Here is a 23,659-nt window from a genome sequence, read left to right on the forward strand (position 1 = left end):
AGGAATATGAGGCAAGTGCTCACCGTCATCCCGTCAGGAAGCAGAGAAGAATGCTAGTGCTCAGTCACTTTTTCCTTACTGAGTATGAGCCCCTAGCCCATGGAACGGTACCAGTTGCATGTGGGTGGGTCTTCCCCCATCAGTGACTCTTTGTGGACTCACCATTGTGGGTGTGTTTCCTAAGATGATTCTAATGCCCATCAAGTTGACAGTTTAGACCAACCATTACAGCTCATCAGCCTTTGCTGGCTTCTCACCGGTATGGCCAAACTGTGCATTGGAATGTGATGGTCTGTGTGCTCTTTTCAGAAGTTGGAGCCAGTAAGAGCTCCTTCCTCACTTTTGCAGAGACCCATCCTTGGTTTATTCTGGAAGCGGTGGGTAAGGTCTCAGCCCTCATGAGCTCTGTTTCACAGGATCGCTGATCCAGACCAGCCTGTATTGTGGCTGGATCAGATGCCAGCTCGAAGTCTCAGCAGAGGTTTCAACAACCATATCAACTTAATCAGGTGGGAACCTTTTGTGCCTTGTTCCTGTTGGCATAGGAGTGCGGCGTTATGAGATGTACCTTGGTGACCTTGATAGGGAACACACCCATAGTAGTTCTGCACCCGCAAGTTCCATAAGTCCCTTCTCACTGCTCCAGCTGCGTACGAGCAGTGTATGCCATGCACCTCCACATGTGGCACATCACTGAAGGGTGGATTCACAAATTATGGACTAGGGTGTGAGTTTTCAAGAAGTCTTGAAAGAGCATACGAAGCGATTAGATGGTGAATGCAGTATTTGCCATAGAACCCTCCCGGGTCTGCTCTGTCCGGGACCCCAGCTCCACCCTGAGCACTAAGGGCCAGTCACTGAGGTTGCTCCCTGGTGAGAGTTGGGCTAACTGAGAGCCTCTGTGTTGTCCTGAGCCCCGCAGTTAGCAACCTGGGTGATGCTTGCCTTTCCCTCCTTTATGGGCTACCTACACTGAAAATGAGCATGAACACATACTGAAGAGACCCACCTCAGGGATGATGCTCATGGTGTTTGCCTGCCATTTAGTAAACATGACTTTAGATAAAATTGGCAGATGTGGCACTATGTCATATCTAAAATACTTCCAGCTCCAGAAACCTGGATCATAAAATGTTCCTCTATCTAACACTTGGCATTTAAATTTAGGTTTTAGTGTAAATGTCTTTTTTATACTTATCTTTTTAATTTCTAGAAGTCATGTTTCTTTTCCCTGTGTAATTGGTTCCTTTCTGTTTCTCACAGAATGATTTGTGATGCCTTTAGCTAGATTTGGTCATGGGTTGTAACTGAGGCCACTGTGTATCACCTTGTGTTCTTGCTTATAGTGCTTGAGTCATAGGGCCCGTGTCAGGATTTGGTGATGGGGAGCAGAAAAGGGCCACTTGGTGTAGCCAGTAGCCATGCCTGAACTGTCCCAAGAGAGAGATTGGGGTTGTGCAGCCACCCACTGGTGAACTCAGCCTGGCCAGGAAGCTGTGATCCATCCATTGTTGCTGCCAACCACTGTGTATTCCAGAGAGTCTCAGGGATCGAGGCTGGAAAGATAGATAGCCAAAATGGTGAGCCATTCATGGGTGGTGAGCAGAGAAACAGCAAGAACAGATGTGTACATATGGAGGGTCATGTGGCAACAGATGAATGAACAGTCTGTGAGGGGCAGCAGCCTGGGAACAGAGGAAAGGGTTTGAGATCTGAGAACACAGATGCAGACCCATGAGACCCCTGCAGGGTGGGAAGGGAGCTGCAGAGGCTTTGAGACGGGCAGGGAACTCTGCAGTGGCTCAGAGGTGCCTGGTAGAGTAGCATCAGAGGAATTCACTCAGCCTCTAGCGTAGGCTGTGGTTGTCCCCTGTCAGCCTGAGAGCAGCAGGAGAGAAAAAGGGGCCTGGAGACTGAAGTGCCCTATTGGGGAGAAGAATCCTACTTGACTCATAACCTTGACAGGAGGATGCTATGGGATTCGGGGCGGTGTTTCTGGAGCAGTAAGACTCAGACTCAGCTGTTCCTAGATATGAACACCTTCAAGTGAGTTTAAAGGAAGAAAAACCAGAGAGTGGGAATGTGGGGAATATAATGTTATATAGAGGAAAAAAGACTGCTAAACAGCAAGGAGAGGCATCATCAGACGTGCAGACGTGCCATACAGGGAGCAGAGAATGGCATCTTCCCGAAGATAGTCGCCATCAGATCTGAACTCCCTTTAAGCAGATCCTGGACCCTTTTGTCCAGGGCAGGACAGGCTCCAAGAGCCCAGGCTTCCTGCTGGGGTGAGACTTGCTTCTCCCACAGTGACAGAGCAAGCTGTTACTCTGCCACACTAGTCTCAGCTCTTTGTTTTCAGAATTAACTGATACTTACGTTCCTTTGTAAAATGATGGTTAATTTTATCATTTTTTACCTTACAGGGGTCAGGTGATTAATATGAGATATCTGGAATATTTTGAGAAAATACTTCATTTTATTAAAGATAGAATTCTTGTTTATCATGGGTAAGCCTTTAATCTTCCCTTTTGCTGTGAAGGATTGATTCCATGCATTTCATGTTTAGTATATTTGTGAATTTGAAAACTGAGCCACTGGCAGACAAAACAATCTAGATCAGAAGTTTCAAGCCTTTTAGTCACTTGCCTGTATAATGACTTCACAGAGTCTCAGGCCTCGGTGGTGCTTTTAGCCCGACACTCAGCACTGTGATATTCCCAATTGCCTACCAAGCCTTCATCTGTTGGGGAGTTCAGTTTTGAATGGTGGAATCCCCAGCTGAGTGGAATGACGTGGAACCCCAGCAGGGTGCTTTGGTCTCGGAACAGGACAGTCGAGGTTTTACTAAGAAATTGGGCCAGTACATGGGGCGAATGTGAAGGCTGCCGGCCATGCGCGTTTCCTCTGGTCACCTCTGTTCTCATCTGCAGCTCCACACCTGTTAGCTAGGATTGACTTTTCTTATTGCCCAGTTTGGATACTGTTTATCGTCAGTGTCTGGCAGTGAATTTCAAGATCTCTGGGTGCTCAGGTCCCTTCCATTAAATGGTATGACATTTACACAAAACCCACACACATGCTCCCATGTGCTTCAGATCATCTAGACTCCTTATAATACCAACACTTGGCCAGTGCTGTATTGCTTAGGGGGTTGCCGAGCCAGAACAAGGTCTGAACAGTTACTCCAGACACAATTTTCTCACGTGTATTACTGGTCTGGGTAGATGATCCTGTCAGTAGGGAGCCCTAGGCTGTACAGGCCTACAGCATTGAGCTGCTTGTCATTAGGAACAGTTGTTTAAAATGTAAATGAGATCCACGTGTCATGTTTTTGCATTAATCTCCATTGCCTCCTCCCTTCTACTTTACCCCTCTCTTCAAGAGCAAATAATCCAAAGGGCTTGTTGGAAGTTAGAGAAGCCCTGGAAAAGGTACATAAAGTGGAGGACCTTCTTCCAATTATGAAGGTAAGTTTCTCATCAGAATCGCAGTTGGGGATGGAGCAATGACTCAGAAGTTAAGAGCACTGGTTTCTTTTCCTGAGGGACCTGGGTTCAGTTTCCAGCACTCATATGGTGACTCAGAACCATCTCTAAGTCCAGTTCCAGGGGACCTGACTCCCTCTTCTGACCTCTGCAGCCACTAGGCAGACAAAACACACTTACACATAAAATAAGCAAACTAAATGAAAATATCTCAGGAGGAATTGTATGAGAGAAAACCAGCAACTTAGAGAGGAAAAAGAGCATATGTTTTACTGTTGTGCTGTTTTAAAATTTATAAAGGATGCCATCTGAAATCCCTACATAAACACATTGTAAGCAATAACCAAAACCAAGCACGATGCTGAACCAGACTCAACCAGAACTGATTTTCAAGGAAGCAGTTGACTCAGGAAACAAAAGGGACTTGAAAACAGATGCACTCAAACTGGACTTGTGGTCACACCCGAGTGCTCCTCGGTTGCCCTTCCACATGTGGGAACCCAGGACAGCTGTAGTTAGACTGATTTCTGAAAGAAGAGAGAAATTGAGGAACCCCACTTCCCCAGCTTCCTTGGAGAATGTTCACTGTACCATAGGACAGGTGGTCAGCAGCTGTAGCAGAGGAGGAGGTGCCTAAGGCAGGGGTGGAGGGGTCCATGGTGCATGGCCATGCATCCGCAGTGAGAGCTTGTGGCACAGCAGGGGTTGCTCAGAGTGCCCTGAGTAGACTTGTCTGGATTGCAGAGCTGAGATTAAGCTGTGGCCTTGAAAGTGGGCCATTCCTATGTGTACCTCCAGCTTCATTTGGCCCCAGAGGTGACTCATTGAGTTATGGTAGAGCACTCATGGTAGAACACACTAGGCCCATCCTTGTTCCCTAACACTGTGCAAACAGCAACAGCATGGATTTTGATGTCCGCCGTAGTTTGAAATGCACTCTGAAAGAATAGAAATGAGATGCGCTCTTGACATAGAAAGTCAGAACCAAGAAAAGACGTCAGTCCAACTGAAAACTCACAGAGAGAGAGAGAGAGAGAGAGAGAGAGAGAGAGAGAGAGAGAATAAGCTAAGGAGGAAACCCTTAGCTGTGACAAGTCTCAGTGTGTCATGGGTAATGAGTGGTTGAAGGAAGGCTCTCAGATGGCTTTTGAAGTCCACCTGTGTTGCACTAACCTTGATGTCATGGCAGTTCCTCCCGTGACCGAGGGTGGCAGGACACTCTACAGAGAAGAACCCGGAACTGCAGTAGGTCAGCTCCTTGGTTGCTTTCCTGTGGAGGTTAGGCACTAAAATCTAGTAAGATATCAGGTGGAAGACCAAATCTGCTTATACAAAGATGGAAAGGAAAGCCAAGGGCACTGAGACAAGTCCCACAATACCTAGCCAGAGGGTGGCAGCATCGCCCATGTTGTGCCGTCTGTAGGAGCCTGTCCTTTGGATGGGAACATTTTCAGCTTCAGACTGGCTTCAGCCAGATTCTGGACGTGTTGGTCTATGTGTGTTTAAAGTGTACAGGAAATGTAGCCTGCCACTTCCTCTGAAGAGCCTGGAGAGCCACTAGAAGACTTAGAGATCCTGCTCCGGCAAATGGCTTCTTAGCTGGGGGCTGGCCTCACCCCTCCACTCTGCCACCTCCTGGCCCAGTGGCTTGGCCAGGCTTTTTCCTTTCCTGTGAGTGCATACTTACCTGGTCTTGCTTGTGGTGAGGCTCCAGCTGGCATATAGTAAGTACCTGGACTTGTCTTCTGAGGTCAGTCCCCGGAAGAAAGGCGCCTCTTGCCTCAGTGCAGCTGGCAGCCCTGGGAGCCTGCTCTGTGCAGCTGCACCCTGCTCTGGGCCTCCAGCCAGCACTCCAGTGGCCAGCTGCTGGAGAAGGCCGTTGTCATTGCCTGTCTTACTCCAGGTCACCCATCCTAGAAAAACATGGACAACATCAAGTAGCCAAAGTAAGAAGGCTCTCTTCTAAAGTCAAGGCAGAACCTGCTTACTGCCATTTCGGAATGTCATAAGTTTTAACTCAAGGCTGGCATCTGAAGCTGTGCTCCTAGGAGACACCCTAGCCAGCGCTGAGGAACTCCCAATAACCCGTGGTCTGCAAGGTTGGAGTGTGTGCAGATAAAACTCCCCAGCTGGAGAAGGAATGCTGAGCACCTCTTGGGCCTGCAGCTCTAGGGGAGTACTTGCAGGAACACAAAGTGCCTTTTCAGGATCTGGGATGCTGGCATTGCTGCTCTGTTGGCAGGCAAGATTGCGGCCTACTGAGCTGGGAAGAGAAACAACCCCAGAGCAGCTGCCACAGGGAGCCAGATCTTGGCTGGTAGGGGTCCCCTGCAGCTCCCTGCTGGGGTCTTCGCTACTCTGTAGGCTTGTGGGAAGTGAGACTGGGGCTCCTGGGGTTTGTGCTGCACCTGGAGAGAGGAGAGGTGTCCTTGGTCACTGTCTGCCAGGAGAGAGCACATGGTCTCTCAATTTGAATGCCTTAGAAAAACCCAGGACCGAGTCAGGGTCCAGGACAGGTTAGAACTAGAGATGCCTAGCCTGCAGCCTGTGGGCCGTATGCAGCCCAGGGTAGCTGTCAGTGCGGCCCAACATGTTTGTAGATGACAGTGTCATGTTGCAGTGTCAGAACTGCAACTAATAGAGATTTTTGTTTTCCCTCGAAAGCAGTTTAATACCAAAACGAAGGACGGGTTCACTGTGAACACCAAAGTTCCCAGCCTCAAAGATCAAGGGAAGGAATATGACGGCTTCACCATCACTATCACGGGAGACAAGTATGTGTGCTCAAGTGTGATGTGGGGCTGGTGGTGGCCAATGGCGTGTTCTGAAATGAACTATGTCAGAGCCCTGGGTATACTCACAATATGCGTATGGAGCTGCATCTCTCCTGGCCAAGTGCACAGTCCATTGTGGTCCTGCAGCAGCTCTGCGTGGCTGCTCAAAGGCTGCGGAGAGCTTGTCTAGCAGCAGGAAAACAAGGATCTGTGCAGTTCCAGGGCTGCCATGCAAGGGTTGCTGATGTGTGTATTGCAAGGGTAGTGTTGTCTTGGTGGAAAGTTTGGAGGCACAGATAACCAAAATGAAGGAAGTGGAGGTGAAGCTTTGAAAAACTGAGGTTGAAGCTGGGCTGTGGTAGCACACGCCTTTAATCCCAGCAATTGGGAGGCAGAGGCAGACAGATCTTTGTGAGTTCGAGGCCAGCCTGGTCTACAAAGCGAGTTCCAGGAAAGGCGCAAAGCTACACAGAGAAACCCTGTCTCGAAAAACCGGAAAAAAAAAAGAAAAGAAAAACTGAGGTTGTACTTGGCACTTGTGCCCTCCTCCTCTGCCTTTATTCTCACATCCCATGGTTTTTCAGTCACTGATTTAGAAGAATTAAGAAAAGTCTTTTTTCTTTGACAGTTTCATACATGTATCTAATGACTTTTAGTCCTTCTCACTCCGTATTTTCTGTTCATCCCCCAACTATTCCCACTGAAACCCTTCTTCCCAACCAGGCCCTTCCTACTTCATGTTGTGTGTGTGCATGCATGCGTCCCACTGAGTTTAATTAGGACAGACAGACATTCAGGCCTCTTCTCCCATGAAACTTTCAGCTTTTCCCCAAGTCTTCCAAATTCTAAATCCTCTTCCATTTTCAACTGTTGCTCAGCCATGATATGTCTCTCCAAGCCAGGTCACATCTCCTCCTCCCTCCTGCTAAAGGATCGAAGAACTAGAAGGTTCTGCTGATGACGTCATGACAAATACACACTGCATGAGTTTATCCTCACAGAGCCACAGTGGTGCTATATGCAAAAGCTTAAACACGATACATGATAGTAGCTATGTGTGTGAGCCTCCCACACCCCTGCTCCTGATTACTGACAGGGTGACTGGAAAAGTGGTGGCAGAGCCTGGAGCACGCACGCACACACACACACACACACACACACACACACACACACACACACACCACTACTTCTCCAGTGTTCTGTTTGGACTACTCAATCCATGCCTTTGACAGTGCTGCTTACATTTCAGGGTTGGCAATATCCTGTTTTCTGTGGAAACTCAAACCACAGAAGAGAGGACGCAGCTGTATCATGCTGAAATAGATGCCCTTTATAAAGACTTGACGGCAAAGGGAAAAGTACTGATCCTCTCCTCAGAATTCGGGGTAGGTTTGCCTTGTCTCATTTTCTATTCTGGGGTGGGGGGCTAGAGAGGGAGAGAAATAGAATATCTGTGTGTGTGTTGCTGAGGCTGGAACCCAGAACTACACACGCTCTAGGCAAGTGCTCCACTGCTGAGCCATACCCCAGACCTGCAATTTCTTTGGTAAATGTTCCACATACACCCTTCCTCGGTTTTACTGAGGCTGTATATCTTATGCCTGAAATTAAATGTTATTGTCAAAACCTCTTTTCTATGTCCCCATGACACAAAAACATCTCTAGGATTTAAGAAGTGCAGTGATGGGGAATGACACACTTACCGTTTGTATTGTCAGCTCTGTGCTGTGTTAGTACAAGTGTAGGGTCAGGAGAGGTTTACCCTGATCAGCCACAGGGAAAGTGGTCGGGATCTCACCCTTCTCCCATAGTCTTCCCTGCATTATGGTTGCTGCTTATTGTGAGACCGTTGTCTTGACTGCCACATTGAGGGATTTAGGAGGCACCTCTGGCTCTGTCTGTAGAGTGTTTCTAGAGAGGTTAACCGGGGAAGGAAGACCCACCCTGATGTGGGCATCACCGTCCCATGGACTGGGGTCCTGGACTGAATAGAAGGGAGGAAAAAGAAAGTAACCTTAACACTAGCATGCTCTGTCTGCTTCCTGACTGCAGCTATGGTGTGACCGGTCCCATAATCACGTTCCCAGCAGGTTCTCATTTCAACTAGCTGGTGCATGCTGACTGGCTCCTGGTGGTGGGAGAACACAGAAGCTGGGCACTCTCTGGTCTGTGACTTCTCTCCCCATGTCCGCTGAGACAAGAAGTGGCCCCTTGCAGGAGGAAGACATTCCTCTCACACAGCGGAGGCTAGTGGCTCCCAGAAGCCACCGCACTTCCTTGACATGTAGTCAGCTGTCCATGAGTTTGGGCACCTCGGCCTGTACAGGACTAAGCACTGCAGCCTCTCAGTCTCAGTCCCGAGGGAGGGGACAGCTTGTGAGACTCTTCTGGGGAAGGGATGCACATTCTAGAAAACATAATAAGTATTGCCTTGTCCTTTGTAAAATTGTAACTTCACCGTGCATTTTGAAATTGCAAGTCACCGTAAAGGAGGCTGATCTTGTGTGTTCAAAGGTGGTGGCCTAAGAAACCACTGGGGAAATGCTGCTGGGATGGCTAGTGTAGACACCAAACACAACACATACACAAGTGGGCCTTCGGGAGAGGAGCGGAGCCATCCTTTCTCACACCGTGATGGTGTCCCTCACTTGATACAGCACTAGTTTGTGACATGGGCTTTGAGTTCATGGGCCTCTCTCTGTCTTTTTTCCTAGGAGGCCGATGCTGTCTGCAATTTAATCTTGTCCTTAGTTTATTACTTTTATAATTTAATGCCATTGTCTCGAGGATCTAGGTAAGTGATATCCTATACTATGATGGTTTCAAGTTGAAAACGCTACACCACACCACAAATCATAGGAAGCTCCTGTTGTTTCCTCTAAAGTCCACCCTCCCCTCAGATCACATCCTTGTTGAGTATAGTGCTACGTGCCTTTAATGCTAGCCCTGGGGAGAGGAGGTGGGTGGGTCTCTGTGAATTTGAGGCCAGCCTGGTCTATATAACGAGGCCCTGTCTCAAGAAAAAAGAAAGAAAGAAAAATCCTATCCTTGACCATCAAGAGAGTTTAATGTAAGTCCAAGAGGAGAGGTGGATGTGTGCTTCACTCCCAAAAGTAGGGAAGGAAGCAGGAAGAAAACTAACGGAAATACGTTCTTCCTCAGAAAACTGATGTTCCTGCTGACAGTGACCCTTAAGGTCCATATGCTTTTAAAGTAGAAAAGTAGAAAATAAAAGATCTGTTAACTAAACACTTAAAGTTTCAGTCCAAAGAATTCCTCCTTAGGCCTTTATTTCCTGGTGGAAACCCGTGGGGAGGTCAGTGTGGTGCCCGCAGACCAGGGCTGACTGACTTGTTCTCTCTGGACAGTGTCATCGCCTACTCAGTCATTGTGGGAGCGCTGATGGCCAGTGGTAAAGAAGTGGCTGGGAAGATCCCCAAAGGGAAGGTATGTTGGGCTGGCAGGAGGCGCATGCGTGGCTGCACCGTGTCCGGGCTTCTGGTTATGGAACATATGTGAGTTAGACCTCACACGGTGCCTTCCTTCACCCCACCCTGCTTCTCTTCTTTTGCAGTTAGTTGACTTTGAAGCCATGACAGCCCCTGGCTCAGAGGCCTTCAGCAAAATAGCAAAAAGCTGGATGAACTTGAAAAGGTAACTATCGTTGTGCTTGGTACGGCCTTGCTGGGGAAGGGAGGAGGGGCAGAAGCCTGTGTGTGCTTGTTTTTATGGGTCAGCGCTTACTGCCGTTCAGGACACTGTTCTAAAGTGGAGGGATTCTGCTGCAGGGAAGAGTGGGTGATGACAGGGCTGGGGACATAGCTCAGTGGGTAAAGCACGCCTTGAGGATCCAAGCTCAGGTCCCTGGGACCCAAATAAAATGCTGGGTAGTTGTGGTAGCTCACTTGGAAATTCAGAGCTCAGAGGGCAGAGATGGGATCCCCAGAACAAGGAGGTTAGCTAGGCTAACCTGTATCTGTGAGCTCTGGGTTCAGTAAGAGACCCTGGCTCAATAAATACAATGGAGAGTAGTTAAGGAAGAGTCTCAGTGTCAACCTCGGGCCACTACACACCACACCACACACACACACACACACACACACACGCACGCACGCACGCACGCACGCACGCACGCACGCACGCATGCAATAATCTAAAATGAGTGATGATTAAAAAAATAAGGAAAATGGTATGTGAAGCAAAGTTTACTGGTATTTTTTTTATTTTAAGATTTATTTATTTATTATGTATACAGTATTCTGCCTGCATGTGTCCCTGCATGCCAGAAGAGAGCACCAGATCTCATTACAGGTGGTTGTGAGCCACCATGTGGGTGCTGGGAGTTGAACTCAGGACCTCTGAAAGAACAGCCATTGCTCTTAACTGCTGAGCCATCTCTCCAGCCCTGGTATCTCTTCTTTGTAGTCAGGTTCTCCTTCCTCTCCATCCATTATCCCAAACTCAGGCCCAGGTTCTGGAGTGGGTTGAAACCGTTCATTTCCCAGGACCCACGTGTAGCACAGGCCTGGTGGCTTGTACTGTGATGGCATTCCAGTTCCCAGAAGGTGGCACTTTGTCGCAGCTGAGGCAGGGGCCGTGGGTGACCAGCTCCAGCAGGGGTCCTCTCTCCCAGTCTTGCCACTGTGTGCCAGAGACCAGCAAGTTGCCTTACAGCTCTCATCTCCAGAAATGCTGGGGAGTATGTTTAGGCTTGAGCTCACAATGCTCTTAGATGAGTAAGACACTGACTTATTTCATGTCTCTTCATGGCTACGTGACAACAGCCATTCTGTCACCTGCTGGGCCATTTGAGCTGTCTAAAGCTGAGAAATAGTGTCTGTCATCCACAGAGCTTAGCTTGGCCCATATAGTCTTGTTTTGAGCTTACTCGTTTACACATGGTTTGGTGACGTGTTTACCTGGTGGAAGGTGTTGCTTCCTTTTCTTCGGTAACTTTGACAAATCTTTCCACAGACCACACAGCCACATACTGTAAGTCATGGTTCATGGCAGACCTGGTGTGTAATGTTTCTCAGGGCACATGGTAGCTCTGAGCTAAGGATTTTATCTACTGCTGCAGATGGAGGAGGCAGGACTTGGAGCAGTGATAGCGTCAGGAAGGGGTAAGAGCAGGTCTGAGGTTAGCATCCTCAGAGTCCAGCTCCAGCATGCATGGCAGCCACAGCGGGGTGTGTGCTGTACACGTGTGTCCTGTACACGTGTAAGAGGCATTTATTTTCCCAGAGTCCTAGCTGAGCTTCCAAGCGGCTCAGGATGTGAGGTCACTACTATGGAAGTGTCTGCCATGCCTTTTACCTTTCTGGTATTGTCCTTCATGAGAGACTCGGGGGTCTAGAAGGTTCCTTATATGAATGCATATACCCAGGCTCTGGCTGGCCCTTCCTCTGAGGCAGAGGTAATAATAACAGCTTCCCTGTGTTTCTCTTCCAGTATCTCCCCTTCCTATAAGACCCTGCCATCAGTGTCAGAGACATTTCCCGACTCTGAGGTCCATGATTGAGGTGCTCAACACGGACTCCACTCCACGGTGTCTAAAGAAACTCTAGCTCCACCAGAGGATTTGTACACATGAAGGGCCAGGCCTCTTGCTTCTTAAGTTATTTTTTAAAACATGGAATTATTATGGAATTAGGTCCTTTATTACTTTTGATACCAATTTTTGATAGGAATTGAATACTTGAAATCATTTTCTTTACTTTTTCTGAACCATAACAGAAATCATGAAAACGGGTTTTAGGGGAGAAAGCTACTTGACCAGGAAGGGAAGTGTGTGTATTAATGGCACCTGTTGGTTTCCATGTGTTAAGGCATACTGCTCCTTCCTTACAGCAAAAAATGTTTACTTCAAAAACCAAAAATTAATAATTATTAAGATGAACAAAGCCAGCAGCAAGCAGGCCTTGTCTTCACTCGACAGAGGTGTAGATGTTCCTCAGACTTCCTTCCTGTGCACCTTTGTGGGGTGCCTTGCTACTGCCATGCCCCCACATATGGGCCCTCCACCCTCCCAGAACCGTGGAAGGGCCCCGGCACCTATGGTTCCATGGCTTGTACAAGCGACACAGACAGTATTTGCCAATGTTCCGACACTGAATCACTGAACCATGTTCCTCTTTCTTTTGTTGGAAAAATAAGCCGAGGTGATTTCTGTAAGTCACCGAGTTTGGGCACTGGATTATGTTGTTTTTATGTGTAAGCTAGTTTTGCTTTTAGGTGTAAGAACATTTAGAAAGTGTCTTGTTTTCTCAGACAAGATGAATGCTGCAGTAAGAAGGTCCATTAAACTGTTGCAGTTTGAAATCATGGTCAGTTTTTGTAGTTTTGCTGTTGCCATTGGGGCTTTTTTGCCCTTTCATTTTATTTCTGTATTAGTTTAGGTGCTAAGTCTAGAACCCAGAGCTTTCACATTCTAGGAGAACACTCAGCTACTCAGCTGCAGCCCTAGTCTCTGCCTTGAGCTTCTTGGAAGAGCAGGGCAGTATCAACATTTGTAGCCTGAACTGTGGTGACTCGGTGATCCCTGAGTGAGTGGATCACTGTGGGCCTCTGGAGGAGGCGGCATGTTTATCCACCCCCATCGTCTATAGTACCAGTCCAGGAACTGAATGTGCTTCAAACCAGTCTCAGAGATGCGGCTTTCCTGAGGTGATCTAAGGGGGTTACAGTGATGAGTCACCAGGCCCCATTCTGTAGCCAGAGTCTACACACAGGGTCTGTCTTGGAAGAAGCCTGAGACTGCACTGAGATGGGACAAGGGGCCCACACTTGTTTCCCAGGTAAAGCCCACACTCGGAGATCTCTGCCTCCCCATAGCTGGCTGATAAGCTACAGGATGGTGCTGGGGGATTCCTATTGGACTCTCTGGGGACCCGGGACTCAGACTTCCTACTGCCTCAACTCTCAGTGCTTAGCACAGTCTGGAGCAATATCTCTATGTGTTCCTTTGGTTACATTGCCCTCTGGGCTTCATCCCCTCTGACAAATGGTCCAAAACCAGAAGTGGAGCCTAGAGGAACCACTGACCCCAGTGGGAAGAAGCTGGGCCTGAATCAGCTTGTGTGGTGATGCTGGGATAGGGTGCTGGACAAAGGGTGCCACAGAGCCACACAGGGTCCAACCTGTGTCCTCTGAGACAGGCCGAGTGCACGCTGAGGAGTGTGTGGTACCTCGTGGTGTCCGAGTTAACTCATCCTTCCTCAGAATCCTGATGAACTTCAAGCATGGGTGGGTGCCTGCAGATGGATTCTGACAATGGTGGGGAGGGTGGGGTGGGAACCACAGCTGGGAACAGAAACATGTGGGGCTTTTAAACTTTCCTTTTGCTTAAAGTCAGAATCCTTCAGTTTCATTAGAGACTTTTCCTCCATTATCACCAAGCCATCACGATTGGAGATTGTGATGTGTAGTAAGGGGTGCTCCTCTGACTTCATGGTCCAGCTTGTCTCCACATGGTAGGAAGGGCTCTCGTGCTACTTGCTGTGGAATTCTAGTCCCCATCCCTGAGGTCCACACATGTTACTCAACTCTTCATGCCCCTACCAACCCCACTGACTGAATTTAGAGTCACCATGGAAACATGCCTCTGGGTATGTTTGTGAGGATGTTGCCAGAAAGGCTTATCCAGTGTAGGAAGATACAGTCTGAATTTGGGCAGCAGCATCCCTCAAGCTGGGGTTCTGGACTGAATAAAAAGGAGAAAGTGTGCTGAGCACTCTGTATTTCCTGATTGTGGATGCCGTGTGAGCAGCTACTCCACACCTTCCCACCATGATGACTGTACTCTCAAACTGTGAGTCAAAACAAATCCTTAAGTTCCTTTTGTCATATACTTTGTCCCCCAACATGTCCATCTTGGACACATACACACTTAGATTCTAGCAGCCCAGACTAGAATATGGTTCTTTATAACTCAGCCCATTGACTCCAGATCATTACATTTTAATTTCTGTGTTACTAGCCTAATTTCTGCCCATGCAGGTGATGTGATTTGATGTTACAAGTCCTGAGAAGCAGTGGGTCTGTGTCTACAATGGCCAGAAGCTCCCAGAATAGATGGGCCAAATCCCCCAGTCCAAGACATCACAGGCAGTTCTGTTTAGTGGCCAAGAAGGTATCATCCTAGGGTACCCTGAAGACTCTTGTTCCCAGGAAGACCATTGGGAATACATTTTTGTGTGGTTCTCTCATCAACTTGAGAAGTCCCTTTAAAAACCAGCCACACTTCTGACACAGTAGTTGCCCTGTTCAGAACTTTTATTTCTCCGACTTGAATCTGTTTCTTAGAACTTCATATTAAGGGACTGGGGAGATGACTTAATGGGTAACACTTGCTGAACAATCATGAGGATCTGATTGCAAGTTCTCATAACACACGTAAGAGACAACATGGCCGTAATTGCCTCAGAACCAGTCTTTGGGGTGCAGAGGCAAGGATTGCTGGTGCCTGCCGGTTGCCAGCCGCCAGGAAGCTGACTGCTCCAGGTTTGGTGTGAGATGATGCCTCAAGGGAGACCTGGCATCCTCCTCTGGTTTCTGCATGCACTCACAAGTGCACATAGACTACACACACGCTTAAAAAAATAAGACAGGAGAATACAGGATACCAGTAATCCCTGTAGGCAAGAGGATCAGGAGTTCAAGGTCATCCTCAGCTTTGTAGTGAGTTTAAGGCCATTCTGGAATACTTAGACCCTGCCAGAAAGAATGAAAAGGAAGGAGTCCAAGCCAGTTGTGGTAGCTTATACCTATTATCCTAGCCAGCAGGAATATTACTGCAAAGTTTGGGACAATAGGAGCTATACAATTCTGGGTCAGTCTGGGTTACACTATGAAATCCTGTTTAAAAAAAAAAAAAACCCAATATATATATATATATATACACATACACACACACACACATACATATGCATATACACGTTTTTGTGTTCAACTGTAAAAACTACCTCCAGGAAAAAAATCAGCAAGTACAATAGATGCAGTAAGATGCTCAATGTCCCTTTCCAAGGGAGCTGTGTGGTGTGGGTCAGTAAGACTTCCGGGCAAGCAATACCTCTTCCAGAGCATGTCCCTGAGCAGTCCTAACTGGACCCACTTGGTTCTTCACTTGGACTTGTTAGTCCTGGGGCCTAGGGAAGGTACCTCCTTATTCTCTGAGCCAGAGGCTGCCCAGAGAGATGCCTGAGAGGCCTGCAAGCTGCCCAGGACCTTCTACTCTGAACATCACTGAGGAATGTGGCTTGCGCCCAGTGGACCAGTCAGATTTGATCACTTAATTTTGCTTTGTTGTCAGGCCAGAGAGCCCAGCTGTTAGGCCAACAGCTGGTTGGAACTCAAGCAGCAGATGACAGGAACATCAAAGTGGACCATGGACTCTGAGTCTGAAGATACCTCAGACAGAGTGTCTGTGACGTCTAGGGAAGGTGTGACTAGGAATCCTTGGCAGATCTTCTCTGCCACCTCCTTTCCCGAGAAGAGCCAGTCCAGAAAGGAAGGACCCAACATTTGATTCTAAAATGTGTTTGCATGAGAGCAGCAGGGCCATGTGCTTGCTGCCTCCTTACAAACTGGCTTAGATACCTACAGCCTGTAGAACAGCCCTACTTCACATTAGGAAAATTACCCAGGCCTCAGACTCTTCAAAGGAAAATGCTCTGTGTCCTTGGCCTGTGCCTCCCACCCCCACAAGCTCTGGTGGCAAAATATATCCACCTAGAAAATGCAGGTTTAGCTCAGGGAACACGCTAAGTGGCCACCTCATCTTCCTTAGCAAGATAGAATATTCCATGCCCTGTGAGGCCCTGCCTCTTTCCATGGATCTTCCCAGCAGTGAAGGATGCATGGGTGTTTCTGGCATGGCAGATTGCCTTGGCCCAGGGCAGTAAGAATGGTCTGATTAGATCATGGAGAAGACACCCTGAGAGCTTCAGAAAGAAGGTAAGAGGTAGGCTGTCTGCCTCTTCACGTGAGAGGTGAGATACCCTGTTCCATTTTTAGCAGCCCAGCTCCTGAGGTGATACAACTCAGATGCAGTGCAGACACTGACATTAAGGGTCACTGAAAAGCCATAGCACCAGCTGTGTCAGAGTCGGTGTCCCCCAGGGTAGCCATGGAGAGCACCCAGGAAATGGAAGCAAACTGTTTTAAGGTATCTTATTTGTCCTGGGCTGCTGGAGGCTTGGGGCCATGCTTCTTAGTGTGGTTCTAGGAAACTGGACCAGTGGCAGCATGGAACTTATTGATGGTGTCAGACTCTTACTAAAGACCAACCTGCTCAGAAATCTGGGCCCAGGTAGGCCCAGATCTGACTTTGACAGTGAAATTCTGCCAGTTGCGAGCATGGGAAGCTCTTGGATGTAAAGATGGTCTCTCTGCTTGTTCACGGACAGCAGGTAAGTGAAAGAAAGACAATTCTATGATAGCTAAGGTTCTTGTTAAAATGTAGATGCCAGCATTCAGGAAGCTGAGGCAGAATGATCATAAACTCCAGGCCATCCTGGCTACAGAGCAGGACCACATCAAAAGAGGAGGTGTACCCCAAAATTCTAGCAATCAAGAAGCCAAGGAAGGAGGATTATGAGTGAGCCCTTCCTAGGCTACATTGTGAGATCCTCATCTTCAACGCTCAGACAGAAGGGGGAAATGAAGCCTGTGATATAAAAATCTCAGTGGTAGAAACTGCAACTAATGTGAACAGAACACCCTATGCCCATCTGTGCTTGTCCTGGTCATCCTGAGCACAGCTGCTTTGCCTAGCTGGACCGGGCCCTGAAGAGCAGAGCACATTGGCTGGGGGTGTGCATCTCTGCCACTCAGCTTGGGTTATTGCACTGCTGTAGAGGTCCCCTTGCTTTGTGAATCAATTAGCTGTGCATTTGGTTGTTTCTCTGGCACGTGTTTGTGTGTTATGTCAGTTACTTTTCTCGGTACTGTGACCAAGTATGTGACAGAGCAGCTTAAGGCCCATGTTTGAGGTATAACCCATCATGGCTGGGGAAGCAGAGGAGCTGGAGGGTGAGGCTGCTTGTTCACATCTTGATGGATCAGGAATCGGAAGAAAGTTGAAGCAGGTCAGTCTGTAAAACATGAAAGCTAACCTCTGTGACCCATCTTCTGCTATGACCCACCTCCTAAAGGTCCACAGCCTCCCAAACAGCACCACCAGATGGATAAGCCTGTGTACATACAGACCACAACACGTTTTTTTTTTTTTTCCTCCCGACCTGGAAGAATAAAGCAGACATTGTTGGGCTCTGACGTTGGTACAGCCAAGCATGGCACTTTAAATTCCTGAGTTCTTGGTGGGAAAAGCAACCTCAGATCCACGGTCTTCCTCTTTCTCCTTTTTAGCCTTCACTTACTGTGTAGCCTAAGCAATCTTGAACTTTCAGTCCTCTGGCCTCAGCCTCCTGAGTAGCTCAGGTTAAAGGCTTATGCCATTACAGATAGCTTCAGATTTATAATACTGTAGAAACTTGTCTGGCAATAAATTATATTTGCTCCAAAAATACTTAATGAAACTTGTTTTGTTTGTCTGTTCTGCTGTCTGTCACTAACTGCTTTCTAAAAAAAAAAAAAAAAAAAAGGATTTGTTCATTTTTATTTTATGTGTATGAGTGTTTGTCTGCCTGTATGTATGTAAGTGTACCATATGAGGTTGTAAGAGGGTGTCAGATCCCTAGAGTTACAGACAGTTGTGAGCCACCATATAGATGCTGGGAACCAAACTCAGGTCTTCTGCAAGAGCAGCCCATGTTCTCAGCCAGGGAGCTATCTCTCCAGCCCCACAACTGCTTTGAAAAGAGCATGAGGCCAACTCTCTGAAACCAAAGACCCTTCCTATGTAGTTTCAAGGTAAGCACATGATGTTAATTAAAATACAAGGAGCGAGGCCAGCCTGATCTACAGAGTTCCAGGACAGCCTGGGCTACACAGAGAAACCTTTTCTCAAAAAAACAAAACAAAGCCGGGTGGTGGTGGTGTACGTCTTAGTCCTAGCCCTCGAAAGGTAGAGCTGGGCAAATCTCTGTGACTTTGAGGCCAGCATGGTCTACAGAGCAAGATGCAGGACAGACACCAAAATTACACAGAGAAACCCTGTCTTGGAAAAAAATAAAAACAAAAACAAAAAAACCAACAAACAGAAAACAAAATAAGAAAATATAAAACAAAGGATGCTTCCTCTTTTATTTAAAAAAAATTAATTTTAAAAAGTTTTTATACATTTAAATCATGTACTTTTTGTTTTGTTTTTTGAGACAGGCTTTCTCTGTGTAGTTTTGGTGCCTGTCCTGGATGTTGCTCTGTAGACCAGGCTGGCCTCGAACTCACAGAGATCCCCCTGGCTCTGCCTTCCAAGTGCTGGGATTAAAGGAGTGCACCACCGCTGCCCGGCTTAAATCATGTATTTTAATAATATCTATCCACCATTACGTTTCTCCCATTCTTCTCAGTGACCCCAACCTCTCAACTTCATGTCCTCCTTGCCCTGTGTCTAGTTGATGCTGTCCATATGTGAATGGGTGTGCAACTATCCACGGGGCTGTGGCTGGCCTACTAGCAGCCTCTTCCCTAAAGGAGAGTGACTATACCTCCCTCAGCAACCACTGATTGCTAATGATTTCCCCACCAATCGTGGGGCCTTGGGGGGCCCACCCCCCATTCCCTCTGGCCTTTTGACTGGCTTGATCTTATGTAGGTCTTGTGCAGGTAATCACAGCTGCTGAGTTGATTTGTACAAAAGCCATGCCATGTCCAGAAGTAAGCATTTTGCAGTTCTCCCCATCTCTCTCTCAACCTTCTTTCTGCCTGCTCTTCTGCAACGTTCCCTGAGCCTTGTATGGGGGAAGTTAATAGAGATGATTCATCCACAGCTGAGCACACACAGTTCAAGAACACGTCTTTAAGCACCATTTGTGTTACTAAAAGGGGGGTTACTGGAACTAAACCAGGGGGTTGGGGCCAGTGTACTGAGCCTATAAGTGAGACTTGTCACAGTTCCATTTAAATAGGTAATGATAAACTACCAAAGCTGAGCATCCCAGATCTGTGGCTTTCTTAAAGACTCAGCCAACACGGCTTTGCTTTCCTAATTTCTTCAGTGTGTTATACTGATGAAATGTTTGGTTTGGTTTTGCCTGCATGTAAGCGCAACACATGCATGTGTCCATCTACGAGACCAGAAGAGGATATCTGATTCCTAGAACTGGAGTTACAAACAGTTGTGAGCTGCCATGTGGGAGCTGGGAAGTGAACTCCTGTCCTCTGCAAGAGCAGCAAATACTCTTAACCACTGAGCCATCTCTTCAGCAAGATTTTTATTTTTATTGATTCATTTATTTAATTTGAGAAATAATCTCACACTGTAGCTCAGGCTGGCCTGGAACTTTGTACAACATAGGTTTGTTTCAAACTCATGGTACTCTTCCTGCCTCAAACCCCCCAATGCTAGGATCCCTGGTGTGAATTACCATACCAAATACACACAGACACACACTTGGAGACAGGTTGTTATGTAGTTCAGACTGGCCTTGAACTGACTATGTAGCTGAGAATGGCCTTGAACATCTAATCCTCTTGCCTGGACCTCACTCAAGTGTTGTGATTACTTGCCTGATTTATGGTATACTGGGGATGGAACTCAGATCTTTATGCATGCTAGACAGGCACTCTGCAAACTGAGCCACATCCCCACTACCCTGATAACATTCTTGATTGTGATATCTTTTATTACAGAGCCTGCTGCATTTGTGACATTCCATTTAGATCAAGGCTTTTCAAGTTATTTCTGCACTTGGGCTACTCTAGAGGCAACTAAAGTGGATATTTAGCTGTTTTTCGAAAGTGGACATAATGCTTACCTGAGACCTGTTACAGTCTTGTGAAAATCAGACAGTGGGGGTGGGGACACAGACATTCCACAGCCCTGTATTACTTTGTGTGGTCTGCAGAGAAACTTTACTATGGCAAGCCTGGCCCACTTTGGGGAGACATCTCCTCTGCTTCCCTGTGGAAATTTCCATCCTCTTCAGTTTGTTTGCAGACAGCAAACCTCCCGGAGTTCCTGTGATTTCTGAGATTCCAAGATTCGCTTGGCCATTTTTGGAAGTTTAAGCTTTTGGGTTGCCCCTCACTTAAGTTGACTGAATATAGGTTCCTTAAGCTGACCAGCGTCTGCTGACTAGAGTTCTTTAATTCCTGTTTAGGACCCTGAGTGATGTTTAAAGACTTAGTCCTGAGATTTAAGTAACACAGGCGTGTGTGTGTGTGTGTGTGTGTGTGTGTGTGTGTGTGTGTGTGTGTGTGCGCGCGCGCGCGCGCGCTCGCGCCTCATCTCAGTAGTGGCAAGCATCACAGAAAAGCTATGTGGGCATGGAGAGGCTTTGTGTAGCTCTCCAGAAAAGGGAAAGACCTTTGGAGCTTGGGGCACTTCCCTCACGCTGCCGGCTTTAAGCAGGGGGCTTTCTTTCTTTTTGTGGGGATAGTGGTAGAGAGACAGGATTTCACTGTATAACCCTGGTTAGCCTTGAATTTGCCATGGTCTTCCTGCCAAGGCCTGCCCAGAGGTGGTATTACAAGCCAGTGCCTCGAGGCCAGGCTTGACAGAAATTTTCTTGATGTCTGCCAGGGACAGGAGTCTAGAGTCCTTATTGATGGTGGTGGGTCAGTGCCCTCGCTTGGACCCCAACTTAGCGTGGCAGATCGCCCAGCAAACAAAGCGGTAAACTCGAAAATGCAATGCGCAAGAGCTCAAAGGAGCGAGGATGATTGAGAGCCAGGTTGGGCACGTGCAGGAAGAAGTTTCCTTTGTCATCAGTGCCACGTGGCGCCATGGCGGTCTTTGCCCGGAGTTAACCCCAGTAGCCATTTCCAACCGCGGCGCGCGTATTAGCGACGCAGGAGCCACCCAGAGATGCCCCGGGGTCCTGGAAAGCGCCCCTACGGCGGGGAAATTGAAGGGCAGTGAGAGGAGGAGCTTGGGGGTGGGGACCAGGATGGGGGCGGGACTCCAGGTGGGGCTGGAACTCTGAGTGGAGGTGCTGACAGGGCTGGGGGACGATTCGTGGTTCGGACCGGTACCTGGTGGGGCATAGGTGGCCCCGAGGAAGGGCGTCCCGGCAAGGTCTGGGGGCGGTGCTCAGCCAGGGGCGCTGGGAGGCAGGCGCAGCGGGTGGGGTAGGGACGGAGCTCCAGGCGGAGACGGAGGCGGAGCTCCGGGGCGGGGCGCGGGCGGCCCGGGAGGCGGCGCTCGGACCGGGACGCGCGGGCCGGGTATGGCGTCGATGGCGGCGGCGATCGCGGCCTCGCGCTCGGCCGTCATGAGCGGGAACCGGCCGCTGGACGACCGGGAGCGGAAGCGCTTCACCTACTTCTCGTCGCTGAGCCCCATGGCTAGGAAGATCATGCAGGACAAGGAGAAGATCCGGGAGAAGTATGGGCCCGAGTGGGCGCGGCTGCCGCCCGCGCAGCAGGACGAAATCATCGACCGCTGTCTGGTGGGGCCTCGCGCCCCGCGGGCCGCGGACGCGGGGGACGTGGGGGACCCCTCGCGCTTCCCTGGCCTGCGCGGGCCCACGGGCCAGAAGCTGGTGCGCTTCGGCGACGAGGTGGGTGCGGCGGGACTGGCCACTTACTGCGGAGTGGGCGGTGAGGGGGAGTTCGGAAATCTGTAGGAGCAGGGAACATTTAAAGACAAAGTGGAAACAGTAGAGAGGAAATCACGCGAACCTGGTGTTTTGATGAGGCTCTGCCCCTTAGCAGCCTGGCCCTCCATGAGTTTACGACTTAGAGCCTCAGTGTTCCGGGTATGAAACGGGAATAATGTCTACGGTTCCTGAACACCAGGCACCCAGGGGCCGGCAAATGTTAAGTCTGAGGATCTCAGTGGGGGAGGTGGGACTGCCAGGCACCGCCGCCCTGGGATATGTCCCCGGAGACCACAATGGAGGTTGTGTTTGGGTGTGACATGTGAGTCCCGGTTCCCACCCAAACACCGGAGAAGTTGAGATAACTCCAGTAAGCCTGGGTACCAAAGCCTGAGCTCTGGACGCTGAGGGATGAGAGAAACTACTGAAATTGCTCCGGCCTGACCCTGCTCTTAGGCGCAATGGATCCGGAGTCTGCGCTGCCCAGAAACCTGCTGTTTTACTTGGAGATGGTTTCTCTGAAGCTCGTTGTGCCACGAGAGTATGTGCTTGGACCTCAGGGACTCAACTTTGTTTTGAAGGACAAAATCAGTAGCAACCGGAGTTGTAAAAGTCTTTTTGGGTGGAGGCAGTTTTCTAGGAGGCAGGGAGGAGGGGCTAGGAGAGATTTTTTCCCCTCTCCTCCCCTGGGGAAGTTATGCCGAGAGTGGAAGGAATACCAGTTAAGAATAAGATCTTTCAGGCCAGGTATTCGTCGATGTTTGTTACTACAGGATGCTTGTGGTCACAAACCCACTTTACTGCCAGGGAATTGTGGAGGCAGAGCTGTCCACCAACGTTGCCTTCTGCTCTCCATCCCACTTGAAACCGAGGGCCTTGCCAGGAAAAACAAGGGTGTGGTAGGAGATGAAAATATAAGTCTTAAAATATATTCCTGGAGCTGAAACATTTCATTGTGAAAATATGCATCTCCATAAAGACATGTGGACAGAGTTTGTGCTTGGATCTCGGTGATGAGCAGGCAAGCAGTTCCTCTTTGGCAGTGTCTCCGGTAGATAAATCTAAGAGGAAGCAGCCCTGTCAGTACTTCACAAATGCCAGAGATTGGCTGTCACTGGCCCTGAGAATATCAAAAGGCCAAGCCACATTGGAGCCAGGGTCGCTGCCAAGGAGAGATGTGGCCACTTTTCTTTATCCTCTAGCTCCTCATCTGGTCCCAGACTGCCCTGTTTCTGCCTTTGTGTACCGGTGTGGTTTAAAGCAAATGGGGGCTTGGGAGATGGTTCCATCAGTAAGACTTGCCATGCCCGAATGAGGATCTCTAGCAACCATCAAGAGGTGGCACACACTTGCGATTCCCGTGCCAGGAAGTAGATATAGGCTGATCCCTGGGGATCATTGGCCAGCCAGCCTAGCCTGTTTGTCAAGTTCCAGACTTATGAGAGATCCTGTCCCCAAAGACAAGGTCGACAACATCTTGAGGGACAACACCTAATATTGACCTCTGACCTACACTCATGCTCCAGCGTTTGCACAAATGAAACTTTGTGCTGAGCTAGCTATCCACACGCCCTTCAGTAGCGTCCAGCGTCAATCTCAGCAGTACGAAATGGGCAGAATACACACACACCTCCAAAGTCCCTGAGCAGCTTCAGCCCAGGTGGCAGAGGGACAAGCAACCTTGAGTCTTAGGCAGGGTCTGTAGGACGTCAGCCAGGGTGAATGTTTCCTTTTT

At 48.6% G+C, this 23,659-nt stretch overlaps 2 protein-coding genes and 1 long non-coding RNA gene across 10 annotated transcripts in view; 2 read left to right on the plus strand and 1 right to left on the minus strand.

The window, feature by feature from the left end:
- The window catches only part of Ttc13 (tetratricopeptide repeat domain 13), a 57,008-nt gene extending 44,425 nt beyond the window's left edge, over positions 1-12,583 (plus strand). For 5 of the 8 annotated variants that reach the window (XM_036186968.1, XM_036186970.1, XM_036186972.1 and 2 more), the window contains 9 exons: positions 417-509; positions 2,427-2,510; positions 3,386-3,470; positions 6,153-6,262; positions 7,512-7,647; positions 8,977-9,056; positions 9,631-9,709; positions 9,837-9,916; positions 11,714-12,583. In XM_036186968.1, the coding sequence (XP_036042861.1) occupies positions 417-509; positions 2,427-2,510; positions 3,386-3,470; positions 6,153-6,262; positions 7,512-7,647; positions 8,977-9,056; positions 9,631-9,709; positions 9,837-9,916; positions 11,714-11,783 (817 nt within the window). In that variant the 3' untranslated portion in view covers positions 11,784-12,583. The remainder of the gene's footprint in view (positions 1-416; positions 510-2,426; positions 2,511-3,385; positions 3,471-6,152; positions 6,263-7,511; positions 7,648-8,976; positions 9,057-9,630; positions 9,710-9,836; positions 9,917-11,713) is intronic. The other 3 variants (XM_036186969.1, XM_036186971.1, XM_036186976.1) reach the window with 1 other exon arrangement.
- Positions 3,761-5,660, minus strand: LOC118583559. The gene is made up of 3 exons (XR_004944956.1): positions 4,868-5,660; positions 4,662-4,758; positions 3,761-4,426 (listed from the first exon to the last, which is right to left on the minus strand). It is a non-coding gene; the product is annotated as an uncharacterized LOC118583559 (long non-coding RNA).
- An 8,912-nt stretch (positions 12,584-21,495) lies between the features above and the next one.
- C5H1orf198 (chromosome 5 C1orf198 homolog) overlaps positions 21,496-23,659 on the plus strand; it is a 28,677-nt gene continuing 26,513 nt past the window's right edge. The window contains exon 1 of the mRNA XM_036188336.1: positions 21,496-21,885. Within this exon, the coding sequence (XP_036044229.1) occupies positions 21,553-21,885 (333 nt within the window). The 5' untranslated portion in view covers positions 21,496-21,552. The remainder of the gene's footprint in view (positions 21,886-23,659) is intronic.

Source organism: Onychomys torridus, chromosome 5 (assembly GCF_903995425.1).
Source record: "Onychomys torridus chromosome 5, mOncTor1.1, whole genome shotgun sequence".
Lineage (NCBI taxonomy): Eukaryota > Metazoa > Chordata > Mammalia > Rodentia > Cricetidae > Onychomys > Onychomys torridus.